At 42.0% G+C, this 23,166-nt stretch overlaps 1 protein-coding gene across 2 annotated transcripts in view; it reads left to right on the top strand.

Annotated features, from left to right (window-relative positions):
- Positions 1 to 23,166, top strand: part of ANXA3 (annexin A3) — a 53,500-nt gene that overhangs the window by 12,526 nt on the left and 17,808 nt on the right. For both annotated transcript variants that reach the window (XM_060012299.1, XM_060012298.1), the window contains 4 exons: positions 8,634 to 8,721; positions 12,780 to 12,874; positions 15,486 to 15,599; positions 19,371 to 19,461. In XM_060012299.1, coding sequence (XP_059868282.1) covers positions 8,634 to 8,721; positions 12,780 to 12,874; positions 15,486 to 15,599; positions 19,371 to 19,461 — 388 coding nt within the window. The remainder of the gene's footprint in view (positions 1 to 8,633; positions 8,722 to 12,779; positions 12,875 to 15,485; positions 15,600 to 19,370; positions 19,462 to 23,166) is intronic.

The following is a 23,166-nucleotide window of genomic DNA, read 5'->3' as shown; positions in this document are numbered from 1 at the left end:
AGAAAGCATTTTGTACTCATTTATTCATGCAGCAAATATTTACTAAGCATCTACTATGTGCCAGATACTCTTTTAGACTCAGAGGATACAGCAGGGAAAGAGAAATAAAAAAGCGTGGAGCTTACATGCCTCTGATTTTATTATGGAAGAGAGCTAATAAAGAAATAAGTGTATAGTATATTAAGTCAGTTTTCAGTACGCTGGAGAAGGGCAGAGGTGGAGAATGAGAGTGATAGGGTACATTATTTTCTGCTCAGATATGTGAGCAGAAGTCAACATGGAGTGAGGGAGTGAGCTGGGAAGATATTTGGGGGAAGACCATCCAGGCAGAGGGAACAGCAGGTATAAAGCCCTGTGGCAGAAGAGCAATGAGAAAACCCCAGTGAAGTGATAGGAGGTGGACAAGGAGATTTGGGGGGGCATTATAATTATCTTCTTTTGTTACTTCAGGGTCCTCCAAGGGCCCCAAAGAATCCCTCTAGTCCTGACAGCCTTTGCATGAACTGTAGGAGTTTCCACTGTCTAGGTTTACTTTGCATTAGGAAATATTTTAAAATCTGTAGCAACTTGTTGTTAGGATTAACAACAAACATACTCATACGAAATCCATGAAACGGTGCATTTTAACATCATACCACGTGAGCATTAATGACTTGGGTCATCGATGCAAGAAATCTTCTTCCCAGGATGTTACAAACAGTAAATGTTCCTGATCTTAGCCCCTCTCAGGTGGATCCGTATTCCCATAGAAGTGAAGTGGGAGGAGAGGGAGTGTCCCCACTGTACTCCCCAAATCCTGCCAAGCCAGTCACCATTCCCCAGCCAAGAAGATGTGATGAAGCCAGATTTCTCACTTCAGTGAGCCAAGTTCCCTGTATCTTCCACAGTTAGAGTGAAGGTCCCTTAAATGCAGGTGTCTCCCCCGTAAGATGAAGTTAGAGATGCACAGAGCTGAGGCAAGAATAGTCTTCAACTCTCTGTGGCCCTTGGCCGAGAGGAGAATTTGGTCATGAAGGCTTAGCTAAGTTAAGCTCCTGACTTTGATTGTGGTACAAAAAAATAATTCTCAGACACTGGTGCTCTATGACTCAAAAGAAGATGAATACAGCTTATTTATAATCTGCCGCAAACAAATAATGAAAATGATTCTGAGAAAGAAGTTTGTGTTGATGAAGTCTTTTCAGGGGCCCAGTGTTTCAAGCTCAATCCAGATAGTTGGGTTTGCTGCCTTTGACAGAGAAATGCTGAGTGCTTGGAGAGACAGGAAGGAAGATACAATGGAATCATTAGAAACATCCCAGGTGCACCAGGCATCCATCTGGGCTTGTGGAACCAGATTGAAAGACTTAGCATAGCTTGTGGTGCTGAAAGAGGTCATTTTATGTAGTCTGGACATCTTCCAAATCTCCCAAGATACAATGATCACTTTGATTTCTAGACTATCAATATTTGAAGGAAGCAACCTCATCAGACAGCCAATTGTCTAGTGTAGACCTCGGAGAAAGCCCACACCTTGGGATATCATTGTCTTGCTTCCATCTACTTCCATCAGACTCACTCACAGTTATTAAGCCCCTAGCTGGAGACTGAACACTGGGCTAGGAGCTGGGTGTACTGTGAGTAAAACAAAAGGTCTCTGCCCTCTGGAACTTTAATTTAGAGGAGGTGGAGACACAGATATAAACAGAGATATTGAGGAATGCTGAGTGCCCTAAGGGGGAAAGGGTGCTGAGACAGAATAACAGGAGAGGACCCTGTTAAGTCAGGGTCAAGTGGCCCCGGGCAGACCTGTCAGAGAAGATGGCCCTTAATCAGAAGACTGAAGGTAGGAAAACATTCCAGCTAGAGGGAACAGCACAGACAAAGGCATGAAGATGAGAAAGAGATCACAGTAGATGAGCTGGAGTTTTGGAGAGCTGAAGTGGGATGGGCAAAGGGGAGAGTTGGCTCCAGGTGAGGGTGACAAGGAAGCTTGGGCCAGATGTTGCAGGGCTGCGTGGACAGGGCAAGGAGTTTGGACTTTATTGAATATCCAATGGGAGGTCAGAGAAGGGTGTCCAGTAGGAGAATGCCATGACCTGACTTAGATCTTTCACAGATCCCTGGGCTGCTAGAAGATGTGGGAAATGGCTAGAGGTAGGCATAGAAGGACGCAGGAAGGGAGACTAGGGCAGATGTCCATGTCCAGGGGAGCAATGATGGTGACTTGGATGACAGGAGTGCCAAAGAAGGTGGGGAGAAGTGCACAGGAGATTCTTTTTTTTGAAGTAGTCTCATCAGGTCTTGCAGATGATTGCATTTGGATGGAAAGAGAAGGAATTGAAGGAGACCCCCAGGTTTCTGGTGATTGGTGGTGCCATTTAAAGGGATTGAAGAAGAAGAGCAAACTGGGGACGAGCACAGACAGTGGAGCCAGATTGCCTGGGTTCAAATCCTGGCTGTGCCACAGGCAAGTTATGTGACTATCAGCAAGTCTTTTAACTCTCGGCGCCTCAGTCTTCTCCCCTGTAAGATGGGATCATAATAGGATGGGTTCTGAGGGTTAAATGAGCAAATATGTATAAAGCACAAGTAAGTACCATGTAACTGATACATGGTAGAAGAAATAATTTTGAAAGGAAATAATGAGTTGATACGTCAGATATAACCAGTGTTCAAAATAGAAGTCTGGGCTGTGAATACAGCTGTGGGAGTTGTCTGCATATAGAAGGGGAAGTGGCAGAAATAACCCACAGCAGGAGTAGAGGGAAAGAAAAGAGAAAGAGACTTTCCATTTTAGAACCTACTTTATAGATGTCAGCCAAAGGGGAGGAGCCAACAAAGGAGAGGCCCAGGAGAGGTCTGCCTGGGTTAACCCTGAGTGACACATACTTCTAAGGAATCTGGGTTTCTCCTTATTATAATCTGTGTTTCATAGAAACACAACATACATCGCTTGTTTGTCCCCATCTTCCCTAATTTCTGAATCATATTCGTCTTTCTACTCCAGCTCAACACCCTCAGTCTCAACACTGGAATGTTATCACATTCCAGTGCTCTGGCTCTGGGACTCCCCTGATGAAATCAGAACAGGAAAAGTTGGCAAGTGTGGGTATTTTCTCCTTTGAGTGAGCACAGGAAGAAATGCAGACATCTCCCTTGAACCTCTTAGATGATGCAGACAAAACCATAATGGCATTCTTGCTCCTGTCAGGCATCCCTGAGGCTGCCAGTCCCTGCTGTCCCCACGCCCTGCTTCTCTTTACCGGCCCCAGGTGGAGAGCGAGCCTGCAGTGGTGATGGGAGCCTTCTGTCTGCAGTGATCACTGCCAGCCTGAGGGAAAAGAAAACGACGCTACCCTTTGCCCTGTAGGACCTGAGTGGTTACCAAGCCTTTTCTCTGGCTTCTTCCCTGCTGTATGGTTTCCTGGGGCTGCTGTAACAAAGTACCACAAACTGGGTGGTTTAAAACCAGAGAAATTTATTGTCTCACTGTTCTGGGTGCTAGAAACCTGAAATTAAGGTGTTGGCAGGCCATGTTCCCTCTGAAACCTGTAGGGGATCCTTGCTCACCCCTTCCAGCTTCTGATTCTCTGGCAATCTTCGGTGCTTCTTTGCTTGAGGCTGCACAACTCCAATCTTTGTTTTCACCTTCCCTTCACAATTTCCCTGTATATCTCTGTCTTAGTAGACATGGCTGTCTACTAAGGACACCAATCATATTGGATTAGGGGCCCATCCTTAGTTAAGACCTCATCTTAACTAATTATATTTGCCAAAACCTTATATCCAAATAGGTCATATTCTGAAGTACTGTGGGTTAGGACTTCAACATTTCTTGAGGGGGAGGGGTGGGCACAATTCAACCCATGCCACCTGCCTCACTTGACCATATTTCATTTCAGGACCTTTTAGAGTAGACTTTCTTTGATTTTGAAAACCACTTTTTCTTGGAAAATTGAATAAGTTTTATATTTTCCAAGTTTTGATCCTTTTATTTATTTATTTATTTTAGGCGACTCCATTTTTCCTTTTATCCTAAATCCTCATGACCCAGCAGACTGTTTTGACACTGAGCAGAGAGTGATCATTTCTCCCTGGCTCTTCGAGAGTTCCTAAGTCCTGAAGGTTTATATGAGGCTCTGATTTGAAAGCTTAACTTTGGGACATGGCCTTTCCAGGGCTTTAGGAAGTGATACGGGATTTGGCTTTGCCTCGCCTTCGAAACGTACCTGCAGCAGCTGCTATTCTTGCTCTGGAGTGTTTGGCTTTAAATATGTTCCTCGTCAGCAGGATTGGCACGCTGTGTTTTTCTCTTTCATCCATTCTTCTGAATATAAATGTTTGACTTCTTGCAAACGCAGTGCGCTTTCATGAAGAAATAGAGACGACTGACTTTCCCGAGTCAAGGGACAGACTGGCGTTTCTCAGGGGTAGCGGCAGACAGCTCCCCAGGCCTGGCTTGGCCACACCAGTGGCTTCAAGGTGTCATGGGCTATGACTGACATCTGAAGGATAGTTTTAGAGGGTCAGGGAAAGTTAAATAGGCATGAAGAAGAAAGATGCATCCTAGCCTAGTCATTAGGAGCAAAGACTGACCAGTTGCCGCCTGTGAGAACTTGGGCGACAGCTTAGTCGTCATCTGCAAATAGGATTCATTATATCTGCTTTATCAGTTCACTGTGAGGACTGAATGAGCTAATGCAGGAAACGTGCTTAGCAAATAGTGAGTAGCAGCAATTGTTATTAATATAAAGAGCTCCTGTTGTTTCCCCCCTTTATTTGGACATTCCTTGCGGTAAATTTATTTTCCAACTGGTTTCAGGATCCTGTTCCCTTTGGGGGCATCTGAAGGTCAGGTTTGAGAGAAGAAAAGCAACTAAATATGTTTAAGGGATGTGGATGGAAATCTGATCAAACATGATTAAAAATAAAAAGATTTTGCCAAGTATTGGGCTTCCCTGGTGGCGCAGTGGTTGAGAGTCCGCCTGCCAATGCAGGGAACACGGGTTCGTGCCCCGGTCCGGGAAGATCCCACATGCTGCGGAGGGGCTGGGCCCGTGAGCCATGGCCGCTGAGCCTGTGCGTCCGGAGCCTGTGCTCCCCAACGGGAGAGGCCACAACAGTGAGAGGCCCGCGGACCGCAAAAAAAAAAAAAAAAAGACTTTGCCAAGTATTCATGTGATGTCCTGCACTAGCGCTGACACTTTGTTAGGGTAGTAGGGTTCATAGAAATAAACTAAATCAAGTATTGATTAGTAATTTAAATGTCAAAGAATTAAGCCTGAAATGGAGCAGGCGTTGCAAGCAGTTTGGTTTGGCTGTAAAAATGCCAACATTCCTGAAACAATGAGCTCATCATCAAATTCTTATTCCACGCCCACAAAAGAATCTATGACTTGTTTGCTCGATTTTGTTTTGGTTTTCTGGGCGGCTAAGAACGAAATAGGGCAGTGATTCTCAAACACGTTAGTGCGTTGGAATCCTCTGGAGGGCTTGTGTAAACCCGGATCCTGAATCTTAGCCCCAGAGTTGTTGATACAGTAAGACTGTGGTGGGGCCTGAGAATTTGCTTTCTAATAAGTTCCCCGGCAATGCTGACGCTGCTGATCCAGGAACCACACTTTTGAGAACCACTAATATGGAATTTCCTGAGGCCTTATGATGTGGTGGAGACCTCAAGGCATTTTAGTTACAAGGAAGTGGGTTCAAATTCTGGGGCTGTACTTAGTAGCAGAGTTATGTCAAGCAAATAATCTCTCTGAGATCCAGTTTCTTCCTTTTTTTTTTTTTTTTGTTTTTTTTGCGGTACGCGGGCCTCTCGCTGTTGTGGCCTCTCCCGTTGGGGAGCACAGGCTCTGGACGTGTAGGCTCAGCGGCATGTGGGATCTTCCCGGACCGGGGCACGAACCCGTGTCCCCTGCATCGGCAGGCGGACTCTCAACCACTGCGCCACCAGGGAAGCCTGTCTTCCATTTTTAAATGGAAATAATAAAATCCCCCTCTTTAAGGTCATGGTAACAGTTGAATAAGATGTCTGTGAAGCACCTTGTTCACTGCGTGACATGTATTACTTTAAAAGATTCCATTAATTTCTTTTACTGTAAGATTTTTTTTCATAAGTCATATATTTCTGAATGTTTTGGGCAATGAAGTCTATCAAATGAATATACTGCTCATTTAAATAACTGAAACACTTTGAAAGATTTCACTAAGATTCCATTTCAGAAGCCCTGTGCCATTTTTCACACAGGGGTGTGTGTGTGTATGTGTGTAGTTTTTTTTCCTTTTAATCAAACGAGTAGTTCCTCCCCGTTAAATTCTTACTAGGTAGCAAGTTGCATAATGGATTGGGAATTTCATCCTTCTCTAGTTTTGTACATTGGAATTTCGGCATATTTTGATGTATAGGTAGCAGAGGGCAGTGAAAAGGTCACAGCTAGAATGGAAACCCTGAGTTTTCATAATTCATGGATAATTAGAGTCTGACTACAGTTTTGTCTTTTGTATTCAAAAGCAGCCATGGGAATATCTCCATGGCACAGAAGCACCAGGGAAGCTTCTAAAACATGTGCAGTCTGACACCTCATTTCTAAAGACCATGGTTCCATGTGTCTAGGGCAGGGCCTGGTCATATGCATTTTAATCGACAAAAAATCAACCAACTGATCTAAGAAAGAAATGGAAAATTTTATTCGAGCCCAACTGAGGATTATGACCCAGGAAGAGCCTCTCAGAAAGCTCGGAGAGCTGTTCCACCCTCTAGAAGTCAAAGCACAGTTGTGTAAGTTTTTTGAGACAGAGGGCTGTCCATTAAATGATATATTATTGACAGTTCACACAATCCTGCAAGTACAAAGAGGTAGGTCGTGATCAAGAAGGAATGTTATCTTTTAAGGAGTTGTCTTGTTGGTGCTGAGAGAATGTTGCTGTTCATGGCTGAGCAGGTATTCCTGCCAATGGGGGAGGTTTGGTCAATGCATAATGCAGATACACAGTGCACCGTAGAGGGGAGAGAGGAGGCCAAAGGGCAGAAAAAAATGTTTATGTTTAAATTTTTCTTGTCTTGCCATAAAATATGAATTTTATTTCACAAAAGAGTCAGCCCAGGTGGTACCAAGACTACGTTTTAAGACAGACTAGGAATGGGCTGCAATGTTCAGAACTGCTTTTAAATTCTGCTGCTTAACTAGCTATGTGGACTTGAGCAAATTCTCCAGTCTCCTTCAATCTTGGTGTCTTATACGTGACATGGATCATTCTTACTCATTCATCGGTGCCATTGTGCAGGTGATAGTTAATGTATAAAAGGTGCCACAGTGCTGGGCACAAAGCGCTCAAATGCTCCGATATTGTGATGGTTCTTCTAAAATGCCAGACAGGGAAGGTGGACAGATAAGATAAACACGAAAGTTCATAAATGAATAGAACTGAAAGGAAGTCAGTTGGCTGTGTGAATCCATAAAATATTTATTAAGCCTTGAAGAAAGAGAATTCTCCAAAGATCATGTTGAAGTGACTGATTTCTTACAGGTGGTTTAGAGCAGGCACATTTACAATTAGTTCCTAACTTGTTATAATTACTGTTTTAGAATCAAAACTTTATTTTGGGTACTTTAAGGTGAAACAGTGTTGGAATGTACTGAAATAAATTGTTCAATCCAATCTATTGAATCAACATACTATCATTTTTTTCTGTGCCAGAACATTAATTTTCCATTCACTTTAATGTGACAAGATAATGTCCTTTCATGAAAATATTAAACACTTCAGGAGAGCCTAAATGAAGCCATATTAACATAAGACAACAGAGCCAATATTACTCAGTAATAGGATAGAAACATCAGTTAGAAAGAAAACATTGTCACTGTAAAGACAGACTTTTATTCAGAGTTAGGAAGTACCATATAAGTACATGTTTACTTGGATTTTTCTCAATTTCTCTTAAGCAGTTTTAAGATATTTTATTCCTTCTGTAGGATGGTCTTTCTCAGCTTACTGACAAGTTTCTAGTTTATGTGCTTAAAATTAGTATCATGGCATTTTTTACTTCCATGCTATTCTTGAAGACCTATGTCAGTGGAGCTTTCAGAAGGGAATTTATCTGCCACAATTGTACATCCATTAAACAAAGCTTAAGAACAGACAGTCCTAATGGGGTTTTCATTTATGGATCCTTTGGTGTAGGTTTTCCCAAGGACAATGGTGAACATTAATTAAAACATCTTGAAGTCTATAAACTGCAGTTACTTCTAGGTGAGATACAGTGAAGAGCTTTGAAGTATCACTTGAAAAAAGAAGATGTAGGAAATTTCCACTTTCTCACTGCTTTCATGCAGATATCACTTTAAAGCAAATATTCTTCAGAATCACCGTGATTAACCCAATTCACTGCTCTAGAGAATGAATGTTTTATATTTTCAATTTGTTACACAAGAGAAGAAAAGGAGAGGTCTTACTATAAATGTGGTAGCTGTCATATTGCCTGCATATCTGGGGTGGGGAGACTCTCTTGAACCACTCCTGAAGTGATAAGAAGGTGTGCAAATTATGGGTTTGTTGTGTGTTTCCAGTAGGCATATGGGAGTATGCGTATGTAACATAAATAAAGATGTCACTGTGGACTAGTGGGACTGTCAGATATTTTCTTCTAGGTTGGACACCACGGGACAATGAGAGATTATCCCAGCTTTAGCGCATCGGGGGATGCTGAAGCGATTCATAAGGCAATCAGAGGAATTGGTGAGTGATGCTTTACAATTCCTTTTTTAATGTTGAAGCACATCAGGAAGTTAAAGCTAAAAGCGCATGGGTTCAGGTTGCCCAAGTTGCCTTACTCAATTAGAGAAATTATAAGGTACTTTAAAAAAATTGTGAAATAATGCGGCAAAGTATAGGGAACCCAGTTTTATTATATCTTAATATTTGCCATGTTTACTTAATATTAAACACTACCATGACCATCACTGCTACCAACAACCATCATCATCATCATCATCACCATAAATCATTATAGATACAGTCCCTGACGATTCTGCCTGGATCTCATTCCCACCTCATTCCCTAGAGATAAACAGCATTCTAAATTAGAATTTATTCCCACGAAACTTTTAATTCTGTACTCCATATGTATGTACCTACTGTTGTGCATGGGCACAAACAGTATAACTTGAAATCCTACCTTATGTTTTCTTCTGCAACTTGTTTTTTTGTCCCTTAACATTACGTTTTTGAGATTTATCCATGTTGTTATGTTTAGCTCTAGTTCATTAATTTTTAACTGCGGAATAGTTTATTATCACATCGTAAGATGGGAATAGTGAGTGAACACTTAAGTTGCCTACAGTGCTTTTCTATTACAATATAAAAATATTGCATTGAATAGTCATGCTTATGTCTTGTTGTGCGCATTTGCTAGCACCTCTCCAGAATATAATGGTTGAAATGTCTGGGTTGAAGGTAATGTTCATCTCCAGATTAACTAGAAATTTTGCCACACTGCTCTCTCAAATAAATATGCAAATTAGTATTCCTGCCAGCAATATATGAGACTTCCTCTTTCTCCGTATTCTCATCGGTACTTGCGGCAGTCATCCTATTCAGTTTTTCCAACTGAGTGGGTCTAAAATTGTACCTCATTCCGTATCTGTTTCCTTCCTCCTCCCCATCCCCCATTATTGATGCAGTTAAGCATCCTCTCTTGTTTATTTTCTTCTTTTTCCATGAATTACACCTCCATATCTATTATCCATTTTTCAGTTGGGTTGTCTTCTTTGTGCTTGGCAAGAAAAAATTTTTACTTTTCAATTTAAAATTTATTTTTTAAAATAAATTCTGGATACAAAACTTTTTAAAAAAATTACAAGCTATGAAAATACCTTCTCCAAGAATGTAATTTTCTTTTTTTTTTTTTTTTTTTTTTTTGCGATACGCGGGCCTCTCACTGTTGTGGCCTCTCACGTTGCGGAGCACAGGCTCCGGCCGCGCAGGCTCAGCGGCCATCGCTCATGGGCCCAGCCGCTCTGCGGCATGTGGGATCTTCCCGGACCAGGGCACGAACCCGTGTCCCCTGCATCGGCAGGTGGACTCTCAACCACTGCGCCACCAGGGAAGACCTGTAATTTTCTTTTAATATTGGCTACAGTAACTTTTATCGCATAGAAGTTTTAAATTTTAGTGAAATTAAGTTTACCAATATTTTTTGTAGTGATTTGTACTTATTGTGTCTTTTCTAGATGAGCTCATAAAGATATCCTCCTGTATTTTCTCCCCAAAATTTTACAATCTTATTTTTCCCACTGAGATCTTTAATCTGCCTGGAATTAATGTTTGTGAATGGCATTTAAATCTAATTTTATTTTATCTCAAGTGGCTATGTAATTGTCCCAGTGCAATCAATTGAAGAGTTCATCCTTGCCACACTGATTTGTAATGCCACTGCTCTCCTATAAGTTTTGCTATTTTTCTGCTCTCTGTTACATTCCATTGGTCTGTTTGCCTCTCACTATCTCAATATAACATTGTCATAATTACTATTATGACTGTTACATAATTATTATTATTTTATAATGACACTTAGTGTCTAGTAAGGCAAGAGATTTTCTTGGCTTTGCCCTGTCCTATGAATTTGAGGGTCAGTTTGTAAAGTTCCATGAATTATACTATTAAGGTTCATAATAGTAATTATACTATCAGTGTAATATTATTGTATTTCTGCCTGTTTAGGTTTTTTTTATTGCTATTTTTAAATGAAAGTTATTTCTTTCTCTCCCTCTTTGATTGCCTATTTAAACACAGGGTTGAATGAATAGACTTTTCCATGAAGTTAATGTCAATTTGAATGAATTAGTGGTCTTTAAATTCTATCGCTTGTCTTTCTTCCTTAACATTATGTTTCTTCACTAATTTACACATTTTGATTGGCAGGCCCGCTTTGAGAAGGAGGTTTTTGTTTGTAAGCACTACTCCCAACACCAAAACCAGGCGTCATGGTGGCATTTGCCTTAGGGACGTGTCAGATCCAGCCTCTGAACCATGAGACATCTTGGTTTAATTTCTGGTCTTGAGCATGTAGCACGTGCAGAAATAAGAGAGGAGAAATTGCCTGGCGTACAACCTACATGTAACTGTGGGTAGTTAGTTATATCTGGAGTCTAGTGGCAAAGGGTATAGAGATGCAGGGAAGCGGGTAGGAAATTAGAATATGAGGTGGGAGCTAGGTCCTAATTAACTGGTGCACAAGCTAAGGGGCTTAAACTTCATCCCGAAGGTTACGAAGAATCATTAGAATTTCAAAAAAGGAACTGACATGATCTGCTGCATTAAAAAAATTTACTTAGAAAAAAAATTTACTTAGGCAGTAATATACAGTATAAATTATAAGGGGGTCAAGTTAGGAGGCTGTTGAAGTTTCTAGGTAAAATATGATGAGTGCACCGTGGCAGAGAAGAGGACAAATCCAAGAGATGCAGGTGATTGTTACAATGTAAAAAGTAAGGAAAAGAAAGGAGTATAACTCCCAGGATCTTTGGTTGGATGACTGCATCTGTAGTGGTGTCATTGGTGAGGGAACATAGGATGAAAGACAAGTTAGAGAAGAAATAGAATGAATCCAACCTGGAGCAGCTGAGTTTGAGATACTTGTAGTTGGAGGTGTCTAGTCGTGCACCAACTCAGATACCTTTATAGGTCCAAGTTGATAATCAGACTCACAGGGCACAATGAGGGTTAATCTAACTCTGTTTACTTAACTATGCAGAAGAATACAAGACCAAAGACCCCGTGGGGCAACATCTGTCACTAGGAGTCCCAGCAGCTAATCAAGTACACCGTTTCCTTTGCCCCGTCATTCATGTAGAGTGTGTACCACTGCCGTGGGTGTAAGGTGTGTGTGGGTCACCTCAACACAGGGAAGTTCAGCCTTGAATTCCAGTGGATCTTTTAGACCATTCTAGTCATGCAGGCCCAAGACAGAAGCCAGCTCACAGCCCCCAACCCAGGGGCAGTCCTCTACCACAAAGGAGCAGACACAACTTCTCACATTATCTTAATACTATAATTACCAAAAAAATAGTGATCTGGAGGTTGTTTTCAGGCAGGCCAGCATCAGCCCTTTACTTGTACTTACAACAGGTGGTTAAGTATATGGGTCTGAAATGCCTGAAAGAGGTATGGACCACTGGTAGAAATAGATGTTCTGGATTAAGAGATTTGGGTTCAGATTCTTGCTGTGCCACTTAAAAGCTGCCTGACTTTGGCAAGCGAGGTAAGTTTTCTAAATGTTAGTGTCTTTATCTTTAGAACAGCTTAATCATACCTACTGCCCAGGGCCCTGTGAATATTAACTATGACAATGAATAAAAGGTGCCTAGTGTGTGGTAGGTTCTTGATAAATGTCAGTTCCTTTTTTTCTAGAGGAACAAAAATGACTTTTTACATCAAATATGGAGATAGAAAGATAAAAGGGGATAAGACAGTAACTGGACCTCAGAAGGATGAAAAAACCTACTTCCAAAGCAGTATGTTCTTTGTGCCACTTCTCTGTCTGATACACGGATAGGAATATTTGGGCAATGATGGTTTTCTTCCCCCTAAACTATCCAAATAAAGTTCATTTTCTTTTCCAAAAGCCAAGCAATCAAAGAAATAACGATGCCAACCTGGGAAGACCTGGAAATTAAAAATTAAAATGCCTTCCTCTCTGCATTTGTTTCAGACCCTGAATCATTTTTCTTTTGTTCACCACAGGTATTAAGCATATTTGAGTTGATGGTGAATACCATTATTTTCGTTTCACGTAGGAACCGATGAGAAAGCGCTCATTAGCATTCTGACTGAGAGGTCGAACGCACAGCGGCAGCTGATTGCTAAGGAATACCAAGCAGCATATGGAAGGGTAAGATTTCATTAACGTAACAGGCAGTAAAGGCCTCATCACTAATGGACCAAGGCTGCTGCCATATGATTATGCCCACGGATCTTTTGTTTCAGGCCACGTGTAACAGAAAGTCCCCTATGTATCTGGTCAACAGCCTGGAATAGGAGTCCTGGTCTTTTCCCTGAACTGTCTGAGTGGCCTTGGACATGTTATTTGATCTTTCTGGGCCACAGTTATCTTCACCTGTTGAATAAGGAGAGTTGCCTTGGATCAGTGGCTATAAACCGGGAAGGATTTTGCTTCCCAGGGGATATTTGACAATGTCTCCAGACATTTGGATTGTCACAACTGGGGGGGGGGGGGGATGTTTCTGGTATCTCGTGGGCAGAGGTCAGGGACGCTGCTAAACATCCTACAGTGCGCAAGACAGTCCCCCACAATAAAGAATTATCTGATCAATTACCTGATAAATCCTGTCTTAGATGATCTTTAATTTCTTTTCCAACTTTAATATGTTTATGTAATTATAGACTTTTTTTTTTAAATTTGTTCGGCAGATGAATATTTCTTCAGTACCAGAAACTATACAAGAACTATTCAAGAACATTTTATGTGTCTTTTCCAAGCAGTTTATTTGTTCAATAATAAACTACTGTGTGTCAGGAGTGGGGTACTACTCTATGTCAGGAGATATTCTAGACATTGGAGATTCACTGGAATAAAAAGCAGAGCCTCCTCTCTTTAATGGCCCTAACATTCTATTAGAAAAATAATAAATATATAAATAAAACAAATTCAGATATTGGTAGGTGCTATGAAAGTATTAAAATGGATGATATGCTAGAGCATGACTGGTGAATGGCTCCTTTAGATCATGTGGTGAAGAAACGTCAGTGACAGGTTGTTACCTTACTCTCAATGAAGACTAAACAATAATCAGGCTTCTGCTCTGCTCGATCCGGGGAAGAGCATTTCAGACAGAATGTCCAGCAAATGCAAAAGCCCTGAGGCCAAAACAAGCTGGGAGTACTTAAGAAACAGGAAGAGTTCTAATATGGCAGGAGTATAGACAGTAAAGGGTGACGGAAGGAAGAGATGAGGTTGAAGAGAGGCTTAGAACATGCCGGACCTTGGGGTCTCGGTGCAGAGTTTAGATTTTATTCTAAGAACAATAGGGAACAATTGGAGGTTTGTAAGAAAGGAAATACTGTAACCTAATTTATATTTTTTGAAGGTTATTTTAGCTTCTGTGGCTGATGAACTGTGTAGGGGAAAGGGTGGAAACACAAACCAGTCAGGCTATTGGGTCCAGAACTGAGAGTGTGTAGTGACCATCCAAGGCAGCTGAGGCATCACCTGTCAGTGTTCTCTGAGCCCCTGAGCTCCATTAAGACACCCTTCTCTGTGTTCCCTTTATTAGATACTTAACATATTATGTGGAAATTTAACTTTGACTGTTTCCATTTTTCTCATTAGGAAGTAATGTCCTAGGGGTAAGGATTGTGTCTGACTCACCAATTAAGTGCCTAACACAGAGCAGGCGCCCCGTAAACTTTTGTCAACTTAACTGAATTGCCAAGCTTCTGGACTGTACTCATGTACAGGGATTGTGAGTGATCCATTGGCCTTTCAGGATTTCCAAAATATGGAGGAAGGATGGAGCTGAAGGGTGACAACCATGTCTCACAGTGGGACAGAATGAGAGCATGTGAAGTAAGATTCAGTTGGAAAGTCTTGGGTTGAGGACAGATAGGGGTGGAATTTAGCATTTGGAGAGGAAACACCCCATGATGACTACAGTGGCTCTGCTCCATCCCATTTGTTTTGGCAGGAGCATGCCCCTGCTGGGCCCCCAAGTGTCATGGAAGATGTTGGTTTGTACCCACATTGTCATAGCAGTCTGGGAGGCTTCCAGCCTCTGTTTCAGGGCTGAAAATTAATCAAGAGCAGGAAATATAATTATTCAATAACACTCCTTTGGATATTAAAAATGGAAACCATGTTACCTGCCTTCAAGCAGGGGAGATGGCCCGTACTTATGTAATGTATGAAAACACTGCTGAAGGACAGCATCAATAAGTAAGGTCCCCCTATTACCACATTTTGGGTTTCCCCTGTTGTTGTTGCCAGAAAACTGCTTTTGATGCTTCCTAGTTCCATGCTCTTACCAGAGGCAAATGACCAAGCACTGTCTTCCCTCCCCTTTTCCCTTCAAAACTCTTTGGCAGTTGCCGAGAAGCAAGGCTGGATTAGAGCACCTCCCAGTGAAGCTGGGTGTGAATTACAGGGTTCCTCCTCCCCTTCCTCTTCCCTCACCCCAACCCAAGCATTGAGAGCATCAAGGGCCTGGGAAATGCATTTTAATACACAGTTCCTATCTGTGGCCCTCAGAGAACCTTCTTCACTGGCTTCCCTTCAGAAAACCGTCTATAAAACAGAACATTTTGGAAGTGATCATAAAATGCAGACTAATATCCATAGAAATATTTTCACCATTTCTGTTTATCTCCTGTGGATGGGCATGTTTTTGTCTGAATTCATACATTTGTGTTTGTCTTTCACTAGGTGACTTTGGAGGAAGAGAAAGGAGAAGTATTTCATACTTTTCTCTTCGGGTTTTTAATTTTAGGAACTGAAAGATGACTTGAAGGGTGATCTCTCTGGCCACTTCAAGTGTCTCATGGTGGCCCTCGTGACCCCACCGGCAGTGTTTGATGCGAAACAGCTGAAGAAATCCATGAAGGTATGAGACCTACACAAGCTGTTTCTGCCCAGCACTTGATTATCAGAAAGAGTGACTTTCTTCTGGTGCACACTTGAGATATGGGTGTAAAGGTGATGGATTTGGAGATTCTGTGCTCTCCAATTAGTAGAACAGCCCTGAAATGGGAAGCAGTTGTGGAACCTTAAGCCCACATGTTCCTGGCCTGAAAGGATATGGTCAGAGCCTAATTTTGTTTGTTTTTTTTGACCTGAGGTGTCAAATTCTTTATTTTGTTGTTATTGAGTCAATGGCACCATCATTAACCCCATTGTTTAGGTCAAAAACCTAGAACTATCCTTGATCCCTTGCCTTCTCTCACACTTCAAAGCTCCCAAATCTATCAACAAGCCCATTACCTCCACTCCATAATCCATCAGAAATGTGTGCATGTCCCTCCTTCCAGATCCATTGCTTTCATTCTCGTTCAACCACTATCATCTCTTGACTGGACCATGTCAGTATCCCCGGAACTGGTCCCTTTGCCTCTATTTTTGCTCTCCTCAAATCCATTCACCACAGAATAGCCAAAATTATTTGTATAAAGTTACTTTTAGAATCGGATTATACTATTCACCTGCATAAATCTCCAATAGTTTTGACTACTGAACATCCAAACTCCTTATCATGACCTTCATCACCCAACAGAGTCTGGCTCCTGTCTATCTCTACGGCTTTTTAAAATTCTATCTGTATCAGTCAGGCTTCCCCAGAGAAGCAGAACCAGTAGGCAGGAGGTATAGAGTAAGAGACTGATTGCAAGGAATTGGTTACACGATTATCCAGCTTGCTAGGCAAATCTGAAATCTGTAGGGCAGGCTGTTAGGAAGGGCAGGCTGGAACTCTTAGCACAAGCTGGAGCTCCTACCCACAGGTAGAATTTCTGCTTTTTCAGAGAAGCCTCAGCTCTGCTCTTAATTAAGGCTTTTTGACTGAATTAGGCTCACGTAGAATATCTAAGATACTCACCCTTACTTAAAGTCAATTGATAATGGACTTTAGCTACAAAATACCTTCAGAGAAACACTGGATTACTGTTTGATTGAATGACTGAGGACTGTAGCCTGGCCAGATTGACACATAAAGCTGATCGTCACACCCTCTCCTCCACTGCCGGCCGCCCCAATTCAGTGCTGTAGCTGTACTGGCCTTCTCGCTGCTCCTTGGACATTCTCAGCTTATTCCTATCTTGAGGTCTTTATATGTGACGTTCTTTCCCTCAGGAATGATTTTCTTCCAGATATTTTCTAGTAATTCACTCAGTTTAATTTTTTAAATTGCTATCTATTACTATCTAAAATTATCTTGTTAATTTTTTGGTATTCTACATATTGATATTTTACGTATTTGGTGTTTTGTTGATTTACGTTTTTTTTTTTTTCAATCCAATTAAAAGGCAGACCTCCATCATATCAGGGAACCTCATCCCTCGAGGAACCTCCTCTCTTCCTAGAGGAAAGCCTGCAATGAGATAGGTGCTCAACATATTTGTTGACAGGAAGGAGGGAAAGGAAGGAGTCCAGGTCTGAAGCAAGGCTCTGCCTTCCCATCAGAGTTATTTTCTTTTCTGTGGAAGAGGTGTGGGCACCCAAGAAGCAGATGGCAAGATGGAATTAAATGTACAAGAGATTTATTGGGGGAAATCCTTGTGAAGGATAAAGAAGAGACAGAGCAGGGTAGGTGGGGTGAAACTTCTGACTGCAATACAGGTCTGACACCTGTGAAAGGAGAGAGGGACAGAAGGAGGCTCAGCTAGGAAGAGCCTCAGTCTGTAGTGCTGCTGTAAGAAAGCCACGGCAAGCTGATGGGGAGCCCCTGAGCCAAGTGTGCCCTTTGGAGGGTCCTACATGGGGCAGGAATGGCCCAGCTCCAGTTCCCCTTCCATGCGCAGTCATGGCTGAGAGCAGCCTGGAGAGAGCATGACCTTAGTGTGAGCTGTGTGACAGAACCAAAGGTGTGGCAGTTGGAGGCTGCCAACTAACTACATTCTTGGCGGTATATTCTCTAGACATGAAATCTCAGCAGTGCATTTCTATGGCTGCCACATGGGGGACAGTTTAGTAGGTGAAATGATAAGAGTTAGATTCGCCAGCAAGGATTAGAAATGTTTCCCTTCTATGCAAAAGAATTCCAAAGGAAGCAACCCAGAGCTGGGTATCATGGAACCATCATTATCAGACCTTCAGTCTTGAGGTTCTGCCATCTTCAGCCTGTAGATTCCGCTTCTTGGCTAGATGGCAGCTCAGCATCCAGCCATTATATCTTTATTGCCGTCAACTGGAAAGAGTAAGAGACAAAGACGTGTTCATCCTTTCTCTTTAAGGACTCTCTGAAATTGGACATGATGCTTCACATATATTCCATCGATCAGAATTTAGTTATATGGATAAACCTAGCTCTAAGGGAAGCTGAAAAATATGGTCTTTATTTGCTTAGCTTTGTGCTAAGTTAAAAAACGGGGGTTCTATGACTAATCAAGGAAGATAAAAGAGATACTGGATCTTCGCAGTTTTGCCCTAAACCTAAAACTGCTCTAAAATAAATCAGGGAAAAAAATAATAATAATAAAATAAAATAAATCAAATCAGGAGCTTGGGATTAACATACACACATTACAATATAAAGATAGATAACCAGCAAGGACCCGCTCTATAACACAGGGAACTCTACTCAATAATCTATGATAACCTATATGAGAAAAGAATCTGATAAAGAATGAATATATGTTTATGTATAACTGAATCACTTTGCTGTACACCTGAAACTAACACAACATTGTAAATCAGCTATACTCCAATAAAATTTTAAAGAACAACCAAAAAACCCAAAAAAAGTTTATTTAAAAATAAGTAACTAACAGGCTTCCCTGGTGGCGCAGTGGTTGAGAGTCCGCCTGCCGATTCAGGGGACACGGGTTCGTGCCCCGGTCCGGGAAGATCCCACATGCCGTGGAGCAGCTGGGCCCGTGAGCCATGGCCGCTGGGCCTGCGCGTCCGGAGCCTGTGCTCCGCAACGGGAGAGGCCACGACAGTGAGAGGCCCGTGTACTGCAAAAAAAAAAAGAAAAAAAAAAAGTAACTAACAAAATAAATAAATAAATAATTTGAAAAGGAGAGCTATTGAAGGGAACTAGGAATCTGTCACAGAGGGACAGAATTCAGCCTCTTTTCTTGTGCTACTTTGGCCTTATTTGGTCAAGTCCTAATGTAAATGGCTTCTGTTGAAGTCTCAGTGTGATTCAGTGACCTCAGTATAAACCAAGACTCAGGAAACACTAGTCCCCAAACCAACTAGGCTCATGACATACATTACTGAGGCTTTAAAAATCTCCCTGAATGAAGAGGACGATCCATGCTGACCAACCAGGTGCATTGGTACAAGTATGGTCTCATTCAAAAGAATTGCAGAGCCCTTTCTAAATACAATGACGTATGTGAATGCTCACTTTTGGTACTGAATGACATAGGCTTTCCCTTTATACTATTTCTTCCTGGAATTATTCAAAGGAGTTTTATACTAGAGTAGGACATTTTCTTTAGAAGCTTAATATCAATTAACTTCAGATGATTCATGTTATTTTAATACTAAAATATATGGAAAATTAGAAAACCCCTTTAGAGCAATAGAGGACCTTATGTTGATTGACTAAAAACTGTTCTTTTCACCTGTAGAAAACAAGATGTTAAGACCGCAATGCATGAAACTAGGGGTTTTTTTTAAGTGTTCTAAAAATAGATTTCCTTTTTCTTCTTAGGGCACGGGAACAAATGAAGATGCACTGATTGAAATCTTAACCACCAGGACAAGCAGGCAGATGAAGGAGATTGGCCAAGCCTACTATACAGGTGATCTTATTTTCTGCCCACCTTTACCCCTGTTCACACCTATAGGAGCCAATGCTGCTTTTCCCAGAAACCCACCAATCTTTCTTCACAAGTGGTTTTGAGGGAAGCAAGACTGTAAAAAGGAAGATACATTCTAAAATGGGCTAAGGACTGTGGATTTTTGAAGAAAATTTTAATATGATCTGAGCTGGGAACTGCTACATAACAATGGCATTAATGCTTTGCATTTGTAACATTACAGCTATAGTGGATTTCACTCTCAGCAATCACTGCTTAATTGAATCAACCATTTTCATCAATGTAAGACACTCAAATCATTGTATATTCATATTATGTGTTAAAAACCGCTCATGATTTCTGGTGTGGGAAATTAGATGAACCATTTAGAGGATGTGCTGAGCACGTGGCTTCAGTATCATTAGCTAAAGCCCTAATAGTCTGTTAGCTGTGTAAAAAGTGGAAAGCCCCTGCAATGCAATTCGGACACTAACAGCTCACGGTTAGGGTGACTTCACGGGTTAAGGACACAGTCCCCACAGAACCACTCTGACTTCAGACACCAGCCACAAGCTCAGGTGTTCCCAGGCCACATGCGCTTCTGACCAAACGGCGACAGATTCTTACTACCCCCTCAGGTTCAGTAACTCACTAGAGTGGCTCACAGAACTCAAGCAAGCTCTATACTTACAATTATGGTTTTCTATAAAGAATGTTAATCAAGACTGGTGGAGTGAGGAGATGCATAGGGAAAAGTCTGGGAGGGTCCTGCCGTGTCTTCAGGGTGCATCCCCCTCCCAGCCCAGCCATGTCTCACTGCCAACCAGGGAAGCTCCCTTGATCTGTGGTGTCCAGGGTTCTTAGTGGGGTTTTATTACACAGGCATGATTGACTCCATCACTGGCCGTGTGACTGAACTCCATCTTTAGTCCCCTCCTCCCGCTAGACGTCAGGCTGATATCATGTGGCTTAAAGCCTTAACCCTTTAGTCGCATTGGTTGGTCTTTCTGGTGTGACCAAGCTCCATCCGGAGTCATCTTGTTAGCATAAACTCAGGTGTGGTTCAGGGGACCCTCCACGAATAACAATGAAATTCTTATTATTGGGGAAATTGTAAGTATTTAGAAGTTACCTCCCAGGAGTAAGGGACAAAGACCAGCCCAATTCTTATTAAACAACCGCTCCCTGTCACCACCTCCAAGTACCTTAAGGGAGCCATGGTTTCTATGTTTTTGTATCAGGGTGGTCAGCTGTGTATTAGGAAACTTCTGCGGTAGGAAAGGTACAAAAAAATGGATATACCGGCCCCCGGTGGGTGTTAAAGAGGTTACTTTGAGAAATTTCCATTAGAAAGTAAATACCTCAATGATAGGTAAGTGCCTGTTTTATTGTTGGTATGCCAATGAGGTCTAGTCAGAAAAACAGAAATGCACTAGGTATTTTAACAGAGCGAATTTAATGTAGAGAATTGCTTAAGTACCTTTTTGGAGGACTGAAAAAGCAAAACGGAAACACAGCTCAGAGGTATAATCCTCAAGGCTGGGACGACAAAGGAAGAAATAGGGATTTTCAGAAACTAGAAGCTCAGAGGAGGGCATCAGTTTCCGGTGTTGGTACTTCAGCGGCTCAGAGGAGAGGCCCTAGGAATTGGAGTTCAGATCTCTGTGAAGGGGAAGGGTCTCCATCTAGCTGGAGCTAGTACCTCCAAGGGCATGTAAGCAGGTGACTTGTTCTAGGAGCCTGGAGCCAACTGCTGCTGTCAGGGTGAAAGCCTGTCACTGGGTTGACACTGAGGCGAATCACAAGCCAATAATAGCATGTCCTTCCTTCCTCTTCCTGCCTTCCATCTCATCTCCCTCTGCTCCCCCCATTGGTGGAAACTGACAGGGAGGTGTAGGATGGGGGATAAAAGAGAAATGTTATTTGCAGAGTCCCAACCCCAGCTCCACAAAGCAAGGTATAGAAGGGCAAATTTGGGGTAGATGAGATAATTGCTTAATAATGGGCACAAATGGGTACGTTGTAGGTGTTTAACATATTTGGTTCCCGCAGTTCAACAAGATGTACATGTAAAAAAATCATCAGATCCAGGGGCTCTACCCCCAGATGCTATGTTACTTCTTTGTGTTTCTTAGAAGAGTTACCGCTCCATGAGTTGACTGGCCCCAAGATTCTCCCTGGAGTTCAGCATTTATGTACAAACAACCCTAGGATGTAAGCTCTATGAAGGGGGCGATTTTTGTCTGTTTTGCTCACTGCTGTATCTCCAGTGCCCAGAACAGTGGGGGATAAATTCAAATATTCGTTGAATGAATATCCTTAAGATTGAGACCTGGGATTTTAAGAGCCCAGTGAATGTCTTAGCATTTAGGACTGTTGTTTTGCAAATATGACAAGTGGTCATTGTTCAGAGTTACCAGATGCTCTGGTATCTGTGTGAGTTAAGTTCTCTAAGGCTACAAGGAATTGAACTGCATCTAGGTTCCCTTGGTAAGTAGGGATTCATGATACACAAGAAGTAAAAGAAAGAAATAGTCTCAATCAGGTATAGCCAAGCTGTACAGAGATTCAGGACACAGCTAGGGACTCAGCTGTCTAGTCACTCCCTCAGCATCAGACATCCATTGCTCCCTGTGCACATTTTCATCCTAGTAACTCTTTGCCCTGCCTTTCTGCCTCTACTGTTCTTGACACCACCAAGAAACTTCTCTTCCCTTACCACATGACGTATGTCTACTCAAGGTTTCTATTTGCCCATGGTTTCTGGCTGTTATTCTTGACTTGTGTTTTGTGCCTTATTTCTGGGGGCCTTTCCACTTCTTTGTTACTCTTGTTAAAAAATTCTGTACATCTCACTCCCTAAGAGAAGATTCAATGGGCTCAGAAAGGCACTGTCTAGTAGAGAGCCTTCTTTTGGGCAAAGTTCTCCCACCAGGTCACCTTGTAGACAGCTGGCCACTTATAGTCAGATGCCAGCCCTGGTGTAGTCAACTGTAGCAAGAGTGATGGCATCATGTAATGTGCAGTGGTGACCCATGCATTAGAAATCCATCAGAGGACCTATCAACTTGGCTCTCATAAAAGGACCAGGCATACTGAGTGGCTCACACACTACAATGATACAATAGCACCTAAATGAATAGAAAGCTAAATTCTGAACTCTTTGCAGTGTTCTAAAGTTAATGGTGCATGAGAGAACATTGAATCAGGATCAAGAATTCTAAGTTCAGCTTCTGCACTATTAAAACATTGTATCTGTTTTTCTGTACCCTACTGTGTCTCAAAATGCATAAGGTAGTTTTCAACTTGCATCAAAATAATTTTCATATTTTTAGTCTAGTTTCCTGCAAAATACCTGGGGTAGAGGAGAGGCGTGGGAGGCTGTGTGAGACTCATGTAGATAATTCTAAAATTATAAAATACTTCCCCAAATTCTAACAATTGAGAGCTTCATTTTTTTGGCTTGATTTTTTTTTTTTTTTTTTTTTTTTTTTTTGCGGTACGCGGGCTTCTCACTGCTGTGGCCTCTCTCATTGCGGAGCACAGGCTCCAGACGCGCAGGCTCAGCGGCCATGGCTCACGGGCCCAGCCGCTCCCCGGCATGTGGGATCTTCCCAGACCGGGGCACGAACCCTTGTCCCCTGCATCGGCAGGCAGACTCTCAACCACTGCGCCACCAGGGAAGCCCTTGGCTTGATATTTTTAAAT

Source organism: Delphinus delphis, chromosome 5 (genome assembly GCF_949987515.2).
Source record: "Delphinus delphis chromosome 5, mDelDel1.2, whole genome shotgun sequence".
In the NCBI taxonomy this organism is placed as follows: Eukaryota; Metazoa; Chordata; class Mammalia; order Artiodactyla; family Delphinidae; genus Delphinus; species Delphinus delphis.
Note: the sequence above shows the minus strand (reverse complement) of the source record. Positions and strands in the feature narration are given on the sequence as shown.